This window comes from Theropithecus gelada, chromosome 10 (genome assembly GCF_003255815.1).
Source record: "Theropithecus gelada isolate Dixy chromosome 10, Tgel_1.0, whole genome shotgun sequence".
Classification (NCBI taxonomy): domain Eukaryota; kingdom Metazoa; phylum Chordata; class Mammalia; order Primates; family Cercopithecidae; genus Theropithecus; species Theropithecus gelada.
The window spans coordinates 21,846,631-21,859,182 of record NC_037678.1 but is presented as its reverse complement, the minus strand read 5'-3'; the positions used below and the strand labels follow the sequence as shown (position 1 = coordinate 21,859,182).

The following is a 12,552-nucleotide window of genomic DNA, read 5'->3' as shown; positions in this document are numbered from 1 at the left end:
GAGCCACTGCACCCGGCCTAGTGGATAGTGCATACTAAGCAACATATACCCTGCTTTTGCCTAGCACATACTGAAAACACGGCATTAAAAACAATCACAAAAGTTAAGCTGGGAGCTGAGAAAAATCACATACTGTAAAATAAATCTGTACTGTAAAATAAATCACATACTGTAAATTAATCTCAAGAAGCTCCTGAAAATGTCTCAAGAACTCCTATGTTGCACTCTCCCTAACAATTTAGACTTTCTACAGATATTTTCTGATCATCTACCGTGTGCCAGGCACCATGTCAGGTACCAGGATGCCATGGTGAGGTACACACAGAACCGGCTCCTGCTCGCAGGAAGCCTACTCTCTAAAACAGTGCTTGCCAAGCTCGCCTGATCACAACTTCGGAGCTTAAGTTCAAAATCAGCTTCTCTGCTTTGGTGAGCCACACAGTCCATGGCATTTCTATCAGGCGCTCCTAATGATTCCTACACTCTAACGGGTTTGAGAGGCAGGGGTGCGGGTAAGCTCGAGAGCCCAGAGCCATCCCGTCCAGCGGGGGCCCCACCTCTAAAGTCCATGTCGCTCAGCATCCTTCCCCCTGACTAGTGACTCAAACACAGCCCGAAGCTGAGGTGGGTGGAACGCTTTCCAAAATAGCGCTCTGTGATGAGCCACCGACAGACTTGCTCGCCTCCAGGGACGAAGAGCTCACTCCTCACAAACCCCACCCGGGAAAGGTAGCACCTGAGCCTCCCGGGCTGAGCCGACACCTGTCTCCCCAAGGGTGCCGCCTACCGCTCAGGTAGACTCCAGTCTCCAGGTTCCGCCCCACGGGGGCTGGGGTGAGGGGGAGGCGCCGCAAGCATTAGGCGCCGACTGTATACCGACCCCTCTCCACCCCCGTGAGTGCAGGCCAACACCCACACACACCCTCACACACCCACACACACTCTCGCGGAAACTGAGGCAGGCAGGCGGCAGACCAGGTCCCGCCGCCTGACGGCTCGCGGCTGGGATCGAACCCGGACTGCGAGACGCCTTCCGCCTCGCAGGCGCTCCTCAGCAGCTGAGGCCCGGCCTCGGCTCCCACCGCCGGAGTTTCACAAAGAAAGTCTCCCGGCCCGAGCCCCTCACGCACTCACCGGCGCCGACGCCGGCGGCGACTCGGGCTCCCGCCGCCTTCGGCTCCTTGCTGGGGTCGGCCCTTGGGTCGGCTCGGGCGCCGGCGGCGGCGACTGCTCCATCCCTACGGGGCCCGGGCCGCGTCCGCCTCGAGCTAACGGTCCCGCCAGCTAGGCGCGCGCGCCGGTTCCGCGCGCCATGTTCCCGCCGTGCTGCGCGCCGCCGCGGCGACCCTCACTGCCCCCCCAACCGCGCGCGCCCCCGCGGGCCCACACACGCACCGCGCACGCGCGCGTTCGCCGCGCCCCCTCCCCGCGCGCCCCGCCTCGCGCCCTCTGGAGCTGGCCGCTGTTCCCAGTGTCTCGCCCACCCCCGCCGGGCCCATCCGACTCGGCGGGTGAGCAAACAGTTCCTCGCTATACACCGCCGCCTGTCTCTCTGCAGAACACCCCGGACCCGACCCCTCGGCCATTTCCCCACACTGCCCCTTTCGCTTCCCCCACGACGCGGGGACTGAGACGAGGGTCCGGGCCAGGAGGGACTTCCCCGCAAGAAGTCCGAGCTAAGGACGCCACTAAGGGGGCGGGATCGCCATCGTGGAGGTGTGCAAGCACGTGCTCGCATCCCGGAGACAGCCAGACTCAACCGAGAAGCCGAGTTCAAGTCCCACATCTCCACTAACCCTTGCGTGTTAGGGTCAGGGCTTCGGGACTTGTTTCTCCTAAATCTTTTTATTATTATTATTATTATTTTTATTTTATTTATTTATTTTGAGACGGAGTCTCACTGTGTCGCCCAGGCTGGAGTGCAGTGGCGCCATCTCCGCTCACTGCAAGCTCCGCCTGCCGGGTTCGCGCCATTCTCCTGCCTCAGCCTCCCGAGTAGCTGGGACTACAGGCGCCCGCCACCACGCCCGGCTAATTTTTGTATTTTTAGTAGAGACGGGGTTTCACCGTGTTATCCAGGATGATCTCCATCTCCTGACCTCGTGATCCGCCCGCCTCGGCCTGCCAAAGTGCTGAAATTACAGGTGTGAGCCACCGCGCCTGGCCTGTTTCTCCTGAATCTAAGGACTCAATGTAATAATCAAGAGAAAGCCTCAGCACCGCGCCTAGCACTTAGTAGGTAGTGATCAAGAAACAAGACCTCTTAAGTGGTTTTTAATGGTTAAGGACCACAGGTTCTCAAGAAAGGGAAATCTCAATTCAAGTCCCGCCTCCATCTCTTGAAAACTGAGAACCCTTGAACAAGTCACTTAGAGGAGCCAAAGATCCTTGATTTCTGCATGTGCGAAAGGGGAGTGTGGCAGTAGCACTGCACAGGGTTGACTGAGCTTTCAGGGAGATAATGACTGTATGGTCATGCCTCTCTTAATCACGGGATGGTTCTGAGAAATGCCTCCTTAGGTGATTGCGTCATTGTGCAAACAGCAAAGTGCACTTACACGAAACTTGTGTAGCCTTGTATAGCCTACTACACGCCTAGGATGTATGGCTTAGCCTATTGCTCCCAGGCTACCACCTGTACGGCATGATGTTTACTGACTATAGGCAATTGTAATACAATGGTAAGTACTTGTGTACCTGAACGTAGAGAAGGTACAGTAAGAGAAGAGTATAAGAGATTTTAAAATGGTACTCCTGTATAGGGCACTTACCATGAAAGGAGCTTGCACGACTGGAAGGTGCTGTGGACGAGTCAGTGAGTGTGAAGGCATAGGACCTTACTGTACACTACTGTAGACTTTATAAACACCATATGCTTAGGCTACACCAAAATTTTTTAAAGCTTTTCTTCAATAATAAATTAACCTTAGCTTACCGACATTTTTTTTTTTTTTTTTTTTTGAGACGGAGTCTCGCTCTGTCTCCCAGGCTGGAGTGCAGTGGCCGGATCTCAGCTCACTGCAAGCTCCGCCTCCCGGGTTCACGCCATTCTCCTGCCTCAGCCTCCCGAGTAGCTGGGACTACAGGCGCTGGCCACCTCGCCCGGCTAGTTTTTTGTATTTTTTAGTAGAGACGGGGTTTCGTCGTGTTAGCCAGGATGGTCTCGATCTCCTGACCTCGTGATCCGCCCGTCTCGGCCTCCCAAAGTGCTGGGATTACAGGCTTGAGCCACCGCGCCCGGCAGCTTACTGACATTTATTTAAAAATTTTTGCCAGGCTTGGTGGCTCACACCTGTAATCCCAGCACTTTGGGAGGCCGAGGCAGGCAGACCATTTGAGGTCAGGAGTTCGAGACCATCCTGGCCAACATGGTGAAACCCCCATCTCTGCCAAAAATACAAAACTTAGCCAGGCATGATGGTGTGCACCTGTAATCCCAGCTACTCAGGAGACTGAGGCAGGAGAATCGCTTGAACCCAGGAGGTGGAGGTTGCAGTGAGCCAAGATATTGGCAGTGAGCCAAGATATTGCCAAGATACAGCCTGGGCAATAACATGCATGGAGCTGTCATCTCCTGTGATAACAATGCCTTCTTCTTCCAGATTACTTCCCGAAGGACCTGCCTGAGGCTGTTTTATAGTTAGCTATTTTTTAATGTAAATAGAAAACATACATTCTAAAATTATGAAAAATACTAAATACACCAGAGCCAGGTGCAGTGTCTCATGCCTGTAATCCCAGCACTTTGGGAGGCTGAGGCGGGCAGATCATCTGAGGTCAGGAGTTCAAGACCAGCCTAGGCAGCATGGTGAAACCCAATTTCAGCTACAAATACAAAGATTACCTGGGTGTGGTGGTGGGTGCCTGCAATCCTGCTACTCGGGAGGTTAAGGCAGAAGAATCGCTTCAATCTGGGAGGCAGAAGTTGCAGTGAGCCAAGATCGCACCACTGCACCCCAGCCTGAGCGACACAGCAAGACTCTATCTCAAAAAAATAAACCAGTAACATAGTTGTTAATTATCAAGTATTATATATTGTATGTAATTGTACATGCTATGCTTTTATAGAACTGGCAGCACAGATTTGTTTACACCAGCATCACCAGAAACACAGTAATGTGTTACCCTAACATTACAATGGCTACGTCACTAAGCAATAGGAATTTTTCAGCTCCATAATCATCTTATGGTACCACCGACTTACATGTGGTTTGTCATTGACTAAAATGTCGTTATACAACACATGACTGCATATCCCAGGGCCTAATGCCTGACATACACAAAGCTGAGTTTCACTAGTGTAATTCCCACCCTATCCATCCAAGACTCCTAAAAGTTTAATGAAAGGGGCTGTGCTCCCAAACCCTGTGGTATAAGTAGCTGGCGGGAGTTCGCCCAACTTGGGGCTGGAAGGACTCTTTCTTCCCACATCTTTGCTTTCCTTTCTCTCCCCCAAACTTCTCTGAAAACCCTAAAGTTGGCAGAAAAACGGAGAATGTTTTCCCTACTAACAAAAAGAATCTTCAAGAGTCTCTTGGAATTTGTAAATGGTTGCATTTACTAGTCTGGTTTTTTGGGGGTTGTTTTTGTTTTTGTTTTGAGACAGAGTCTTGCTCTGTCACCCAGGCTGGAATGCAGTGGCGCAATCTCAGCTCACTGTAATCTCCGCCTCCCAGGTTCAAGCGACTCTCCTGCCTCAGCCTCCTGAGTAGCTGGGATTACAGGCACACACCACCACGCCCGGCTAATTTTTTTGTGTTTTTAGTAGAGACGGGGTTTCACCATGTTGGTCAGGCTGATCTCGAACTCCTGACCTCGTGATCCACCTGCCTCGGCCTCCCAAAGTGCTGGGATTATAGGTGTGAGCCACCACACCCAGCCTTCTAGTCTGGTATTTTTCTTATTCAAGTAACGAGAAAAAAACAAAAAAAAAAAACAAAAAAACAAAAAAAAAAACTCCACCAAGAGTAAAACAGAAAAAAGGAACAAAACTGATAGCATGACTGAAAAGGCCTGGGGTGGTACCTCACTTCAGGCATAGCTGGATACAGGCACTTATACAACATAAATCTCTCTAATCTCTCAGTTGTTTCCCTTTGATTACTTCATTCTCATGCAGTGCTTTCCACATGGTGGCCTGAGCGGCTCCTAACTCACGTCTGCCCAAGAAAGCGGAGGCTGTTCCCCGATAGTTCCAGCCAAAGTCCCAGGGCTGACTTTCACTGGACCCATTTGGGCCACATGCCCCTGCCTGAGCCAATCACCACATCCAGCTTGGCCAGACCTGGCTATGAAGCCCCTTCAGGAAGGCGCTGGGGTCATCCTCTCCAGAAGGACATGGGGAAAATGGGAAAGTGGAAGGAGGGATGCTTCCTTCTGAAAAATAGGGATGCAGTTACCACAAGAGGTATCGGTTACAGGGCTGGCACAAACAAGAGCTATCCATGGCACCATCATGTAGGCATGCAGCAAGTCCACCATGAAGCAACCTGGCTGCTCCGCAAAACAGAGTCACAGTTAATTCAGCCAATGAGAAATAACCCTCTACCTGGGTTCCCACCATTCACCCCAGGCCTGGCAAGTCCCAGATTTGCTTGGTCAAGGGCAAGCAAATTACCTACCTTTTATGCTGCACAAAAAGCTGAAAAGATTATCTTACTTCTCTGGCTCAAGAACTTTCTATGACTCTGGCTACTTATGTGGCTCTCCCACCCTTAATGATAGAAGCCAACATTCATGAATCCCTTACCACATGCCAGGTACTTTATGGACCTGCCTCCTCCAAACAACATAGAAGAGGTTGGTACTCTTACTGCACCCATTTTACAAATATGGAAACAAAGGCTCAGCAATTTGAGGTAATTTACCCAAAGCCAAAGTTAGGAAGTGCAGAGTTCAGTTTGGCACAATATTGTTCTCATCATTGCCATCCCAGCTCCATTTGTTAATGTTTCAAAGTCCTAAACCCACCTCCAGCTGGGGGGCCAGTGGGAACAGCTCCACAGCAGAAGCCTCTAGGAACCCCTTCAGCTTTGCAATGGTGGGAGTGGGGGTAGGTGCAAAAGATACTTAGCTTTCCCATCCTCTCCCATAACTTGTTTTTTTGTTTTTGTTTTTGTTTTTGTTTTTGTTTTTTTGAGATGGAGTCTCACTCTGTCCCCCAGGCTGGAGTGCAGTGGTGCAATCTCAGCTCACTGCAACATCTGCCCCTGGGTTCAAGCAATTCTCGTACCACAGCCTCTGGAGTAGTTGGGATTACAGGTGCCCACCACCACACCCAGCTACTTTCTGTATTTTTAGTAGAGATGGGGTTTTACTATGTTGGCCAAGCTAGTCTGAAACTCCTGACCTCAAGTGATCCACCCGCCTTAGCCTCCCAAAGTGCTGGGATTGCTGAGCCACCACACCTGGCCCCATCTCCCATAACTTGATGGAATAGGGAAAACAATTCCTCCAAGAGAATATTAGAGTGAGATTAGGAGAGAAAGTAGGTGCTGGGTAGCCTTAAATCAGCAGCTGATTTCTCACATTGGTGAGTCAATTAGTTTTCTACGGCTGCTGTAACAAATTACCCCAAACCGATCGGCTTACAACAACACAGACTTAATATCTTATTGTTCTACAGGTCAGAAGCCTCAAATCAGTTTCACTTGACTAAAGTCAAGTTGTAAAGGACTGATTCCTTCAGCAGGTTCTGAAGGGAGAACCCATTTTCTTGCCTTTTCATGTTTTTAGCGGTTACCTATAATCCTTGGATTGTGGCCCTTTCCTCCATTTTTAAAGCACACCAGTCCAATTTCTGCACAGTGCTATGGTTTGAATGTGACCCCCTGAGTTCATGTGTTGGAAATTTGATCTCCAATGCAACAGTGTTGAGAGATGGGACCTTTAAGAGGTAATTAGGTCATGAAAGATCTGCCCTCATTAATAGAGTAATGCTGTTATCTCAGCAGAGGGTTAATTATCATGGAGGTGGGTTCCAAATAAAAGGATGAGTTCAACCCCCTTTCTCTCTTGATGTGATGCCTTCCATCATGGGATGACACAGCAAGAAGACCCTCACCAGAAGCGGGCCCCTCGATCTTGACCTTCCCAGCCTCCAGAACTGTAAGAAATAAACCTGTTCTTTATAACTTACCCTGTCTCAGATATTGCATAGCAATACAAAAAAGACTAAGACACTCAGTCATCATCACATTGCCATCTCCCCTGACTGCTGAGTCCCTCTTAAAAGAGCACTGTGGGCCAGACGTGGTGGCTTATGCCTGTAATCCCAGCACTTTGGGAGGCCGAGGCGGGCAGATCACAAGGTCAGGAGTTAGAGACCAGCCTGGCCAACATGGTGAAACTGCATCTTTACTTAAAAATACAAAAATTAGCTGGGCATGGTGGCAAGCGCCTATAATCCCAGCTACTCGGGAGGCTGAGGCAGGAGAATCGCTTGAACCTTGGGAGGTGGAGGTTGCAGTGAGCTGAGATTGCACCATTGCACTCCAGCCTGGGCAACAAGAGCAAAAAACTCCATCTCAAAAAAAAAGAAAACGAAAACAAAAACAAAACACTGTGATGGGACACTGGACCCACAGGCAACATAGGATAAGCTCCAATCTCAAGATGCTTAATCACATCTGCAAAGTCCCTTTTGTCATGGAAAGGAACATATTCTTGGATTAAGATGAGGACACTTTGGAGGGGCCATTTTTCAGTCTACCATGGAAGATATCATGAGAGGGAGTTAATATAAAATGCTCTAGAAACAGAGAAGGGTGGCAGGACATGGTGGCTCATGCCTGTGTCCAGCACTTTGGGAGGGAGGCGGGCAGATTGCCTGAGCTCAGGAGTTCAAGACCAGTCTGGCCAACATGGTGAAACCCCATCTCTACTAAAAATACAAAAATTAGCTGGGCATGGTGGTGAGCACCTGTAATCCCAGCTACTTAGGAGGCTGAGGCAGGAGAATCGCTTGAACCCAGGAGGCGGAGGTTGCAATGAACCGAGATCGCACCATTGCACTCCAGCCTGGGCAACAAGCGTGAGACTTCATCTCAAAAACAAAAAAAAAAGAAAAAAGAAAAGAAATGAAACGAAACAGAGAAAAGCCAGCTAACTCTACACGAGTGGGATAAATGTCCCAGGAAACCACAGCCTCCACATTAAATATTCAAATGAGCTAAAACCCATCTACTTGGCAATCTCAGCCTCATTCCTTTAAACATGCAAACCACCTAAATTCCCAAACCCCCTACACCAGGCCAGCCAAGTCTCAGAATGCTTAAATACCCTTTAATGGAAATTTCCAACCACCAACCTCATTTCCTAAGGAAACGGCTGTGCGCCCTTGACCCTGCCCTGACTGAATTGCCAGTGGCATTTGAACCATGGCACTCAATTCATGGCATGGCCAGCAAGCTACAAAGTGTCCTAGCATCAACCAAGCAAAGTTATAAAAGCAGTTTCAGTGGACAATAAGGAACGTTAGTTTTAGAGTCAAAAAGACCTGGGTTGGGTCCCAGCTCTGCCATTTACCAGCTGTGTGACACTGGAAAAGTTACCTTCCTCCTCTAACTTTGGTTTCCTCACCTGTGACATGACAGTGGCTGGAGGACCTCACTCATAGAATCACTGTGAGGACAAGAACAGCCAAAGGTAAGTCTTCGCACAGGGCCTCCCTGGTCACTGTTGGGTCAACATGACATAACCATATGCCTTATCTCCACTTCCAAAACCCAAACAGCTCTCAAAAACAAGTCATTGTAGCTCCTTTGGAAGAAAAGACTGATAAGAACCAATATGCAACTACCTATAATCTTTCTCTATCCCTCTTACTGTGAATATTTGCTGTGGAAATATTAACATGTTTGGTCTCCACTGGGGTAGGACTCCGCATGTGTAGGACTCCACTGGGGTGCTACACATACACATAGCAGATATGCCTTATCATCTTCCTAAAATTGGATCATTAAATTTCACAACTTATCTAGCCCAAAGGTTTCAGAGACTGTAGACCTGTATCTTTATGAGGGCGAGGATAAGAATATAAACTGGCCTGTTATTATGCACCAAGGTACCTGCTGTTCTCATGAAGATGTTGGCAGCCAGTCCGCCAGTCTCTACAAACTCCACCCCCAACCTCATTATGTTCCTTTCCCTGGAACTTTCCAAGGGGTCCTTAGAATTTGTATTCGGCTCTCACAGGCTGAGACCACGGTGACATCCTGGGAAACCTGCCTAGTGATAGCCAAGGTGTAGTTCCAGATGAAAGGCACACAACGACTTTAAATATAAAAAAGCCAGCTGGGCGTGGTGGCTCAAGCCTGTAATCCCAGCACTTTGGGAGGCCGAGACGGGCAGATCACGAGGTCAGGAGATCGAGACCATCCTGGCTAACACGGTGAAACCCCTAGTAAAAAATACAAAAAAAACTAGCTGGGCGAGGTGGTGGGCGCCTGTAGTCCCAGCTACTTGGGAGGCTGAAGCAGGAGAATGGCCTAAACCTGTGAGGCGGAGCTTGCAGTGAGCTGAGATCTGGCAACTGCACTCCAGCCTGGGCGACAGAGCGAGACTCCGTCTCAAAAAAAAAAAAAAGCCATTCAGGCTAGGCGCAATGGCTCACGCGTGTAATCCCAGCACTTTAAGAGACCAAGGCAGGCGAATCACCTGAGGTCCAGAGTTCAAGACCCGGCTGGCCAACATGGCAAAACCTTGTCTCTACAAAAAATATAAAAATTAGCTGGGCATGGTGGTATATACATGTAATCCCAGCTACTCAGGAGGCTGAGGCACAAGAATCGCTTGAACCTGGGAAGCAGAGGTTGCAGTGAGCCAAGCTTGTACCACTGCACTTCAGGCTAGGCAACAGAGTGAGACTCTATCTCAAATAAATAAATAATAAAGCCATTCCACTAAAGAACCAATTATCAAGCAGAAGCACAAAGCCCAGGTTCCATCAGTTTTTTATTTGTACATCAGTGACTGTGAAAAAGCAATTATTCCCATAATTAAAATACAAATTATAAAAAACGGACTTAAAGAAAAGAAAGATGACAGAATGAAAGAAGGTACATTTCTTTCATGTTCAAACCACGGAGTTCACAATACAGCAGCACACACAGCCAGGCGCTTTGTGGTCTCGGCACCCTCAGCTTCTCCTTCATGGGGCCGCTTTCGACTAGTAGAAGGCTGAAAATAAATGGAGAAATGTTCAAAAGAAAATCACCGGCTTCTTTAAGATTATCAAAGTTCCCCAATACACTTCCAGTAAAGTGGGGGCATTTGATGTGAAATTCTAGTACCAAAAATTACTGGTTGTCATCATTGACAACTGAGTCCTCACCACAGCCCCGAACTCAGATATGCTTATCTAATAGATATTTCTCTCCCTTATGGTTTCTGACCTCTGAATGATGTATACTGAAAGCAAGTAGCATAACCAACTTCCTCTTGATTATCTTAGAAGGACTATAATTCCTCTCAGTTGAAGCCCCAGGTCTTGCTGTTTTGCGGGAAGGCAATCTTTGTGCCTTAGTTGTTTTCCCATATATAAAATTGGGAGGAAGGCTGGGTGCGGTGACTCATGCCTATAATCCCAGCACTTTGGGAGGCCGAGATGGGCAGATCACTTCAGATCAAAAGTTAGAGACAAGCCTGACCACCATGGCAAAACCCCATCTCACCTAAAAATACAAAAATTAGCTGGGTGCAGTGGCAGGCACCTGTAGTCCCAGCTACTCGGGAGACTGAGGCAGGACAATTGCTTGAACCCAGGAGGCAGAGGTTGCAGTGAGCTGAGATTACACTACTGCACTCCAGCCTGAGTGACAGACCAAGACTTTGTCTCAAGAAAAAAAAAAAAAATTGGGGACAGGAAATGGTGGGAAAAAGGAGAGCTACCACTCAACAACAACAACAACAACAAAAAAGCAGGACTGGAATTAACTTATACTTACAAAGAACTTTAAAGAATAAAATTATAATCAAGGAATCAACTACTGATCCAAATTTTAATTTTTCCAACAAATTTATATTTGAGCCTCTAATAGACTCTTTCAAAACTGCCTTGCAGGTGACCTTTTGGATGACAATCCCTGGCTGTGCTTATCTGTCTATTATGTGTTAGATATTAAATGTATCCTGCATTTTTAAATCTAAGGGTGCTGGAGTGGATCAAGTTAAAACAGAGTTTTTACTACGTTAAAACTGAAACAATGTTAAGCAATTGCTACTCAGGAAAATCTTCAAACACATCATCTTTGCTTATCAGCTCCTTAAGCCCAGACTACATTTAGTAATTATCAGGAATACAAATGCCTGGGCTAGAACCTGGGGTAGAGCTGTGGATTCATTTTCCTCAGACAGCAGATCTTGAAACTTTCTCTTCATGTCTTCATCCTGTGAGGGAATTAAAAATATAAGTAGCTGTGTCTGAAGGATAGAAAGCTCCTAGAAGGACAGGGCTAGCATGCCCCTGGAAAGAGGGAGGAAAAGATATCCGTCCAAGAATCATCCCCTTGATGAAGATCCCACAGCGAAGGCATTATGTGTTGCCCCCCTCTACCTTCCCAGAGGAGTCTAATTAGCAGTCAATGCTCCATCAATCCTGGCTGACTCACATCCACATGCCTAAAAGCTCTCAGTGGGTCAATCACAGCCTCCAGCAGTCAAGAGTTTCTAAATTAGTATCCCAGATCCTGAGAAAGATGGCAATCAGGAGGCCAGAGGCTGGGCCTGACTCCATGCACCTCCTCAAATCCTTCCGGGACCACTCTCCACCTGCTGCCCCTGCCATGAATGAGGCCAGTCACCCAGGCTATCCTAACAACCAGTCCAGCACCCTAGGAAAATTCACCCAGCAGATACCATACAAATTGTCACAAGTACTTGAGCCCACAATATCCCAGAGCTCAGGTCTAATAAGAAAGGGAGACAATAAACAGAACAAAGCATTACAGGTGTTTCATGCTGCAGAAGCGGGAGATGAGGAGGGCACAGACAGTGTGTATAAAAGTAGCTCCCACCTCTCTGGATGCTCACTTTTGCAGGGTTCAAGGATTTGCATTAGGAAACCCTGAGAGGTGGTCTGGTGCAGCTCTCCTCATCTTCACCAAGGTGAAAGGAACATCTATAACTAGGAATGTGGCCTTTGAGTGCTGGCCAGAAGCCCAGTTCAGCCACTCACAGGTGGCATGTGCAGAATACAGACCCAGAGTTATCTGATTCCAATGCCTCATGTACTTTCCCACCCAACTCCAGCCCCACTGAGCCAAGCATACCACAGTGGGCAAAGGGAGAGGATACAGTAAAGTCCTCCACCATTTGGCAATTTGATGGATATGGAAATTTTACAACACTAGGTTGGGCATGGTGGCTCATGCCTATAATGCCAGCACTTTGGGAGGCCAAGGTGGGAGAACTGCTTGAGGCCAGGAATTTGAGACCAGCCTGGGCAACACAGTGGGACTGTGTCACTACAAAAAAATTTTAAAATTAGGCCGGGCACGGAGGCTCCCACCTATAATTCCAGCACTTTGGGAAGCCAAGGCGGGTGGATCACCT

The 12,552-nt window shown here is 48.4% G+C and overlaps 2 protein-coding genes across 6 annotated transcripts in view; both read right to left on the bottom strand.

Annotated features, from left to right (window-relative positions):
* Positions 1 to 1,377, bottom strand: part of TTC28 (tetratricopeptide repeat domain 28) — a 713,442-nt gene extending 712,065 nt beyond the window's left edge. The window contains exon 1 of the mRNA XM_025400555.1: positions 1,135 to 1,377. Coding sequence (XP_025256340.1) covers positions 1,135 to 1,236 — 102 coding nt within the window. The 5' untranslated portion in view covers positions 1,237 to 1,377. The remainder of the gene's footprint in view (positions 1 to 1,134) is intronic.
* Positions 1,378 to 9,936: 8,559 nt separating this feature from the next.
* The window catches only part of CHEK2 (checkpoint kinase 2), a 53,361-nt gene continuing 50,745 nt past the window's right edge, over positions 9,937 to 12,552 (bottom strand). For all 5 annotated transcript variants that reach the window (XM_025400556.1, XM_025400557.1, XM_025400559.1 and 2 more), the window contains 2 exons: positions 11,308 to 11,388; positions 9,937 to 10,179 (listed from right to left, as the gene is read on the bottom strand). In XM_025400556.1, the coding sequence (XP_025256341.1) occupies positions 10,090 to 10,179; positions 11,308 to 11,388 (171 nt within the window). In that variant the 3' untranslated portion in view covers positions 9,937 to 10,089. The remainder of the gene's footprint in view (positions 10,180 to 11,307; positions 11,389 to 12,552) is intronic.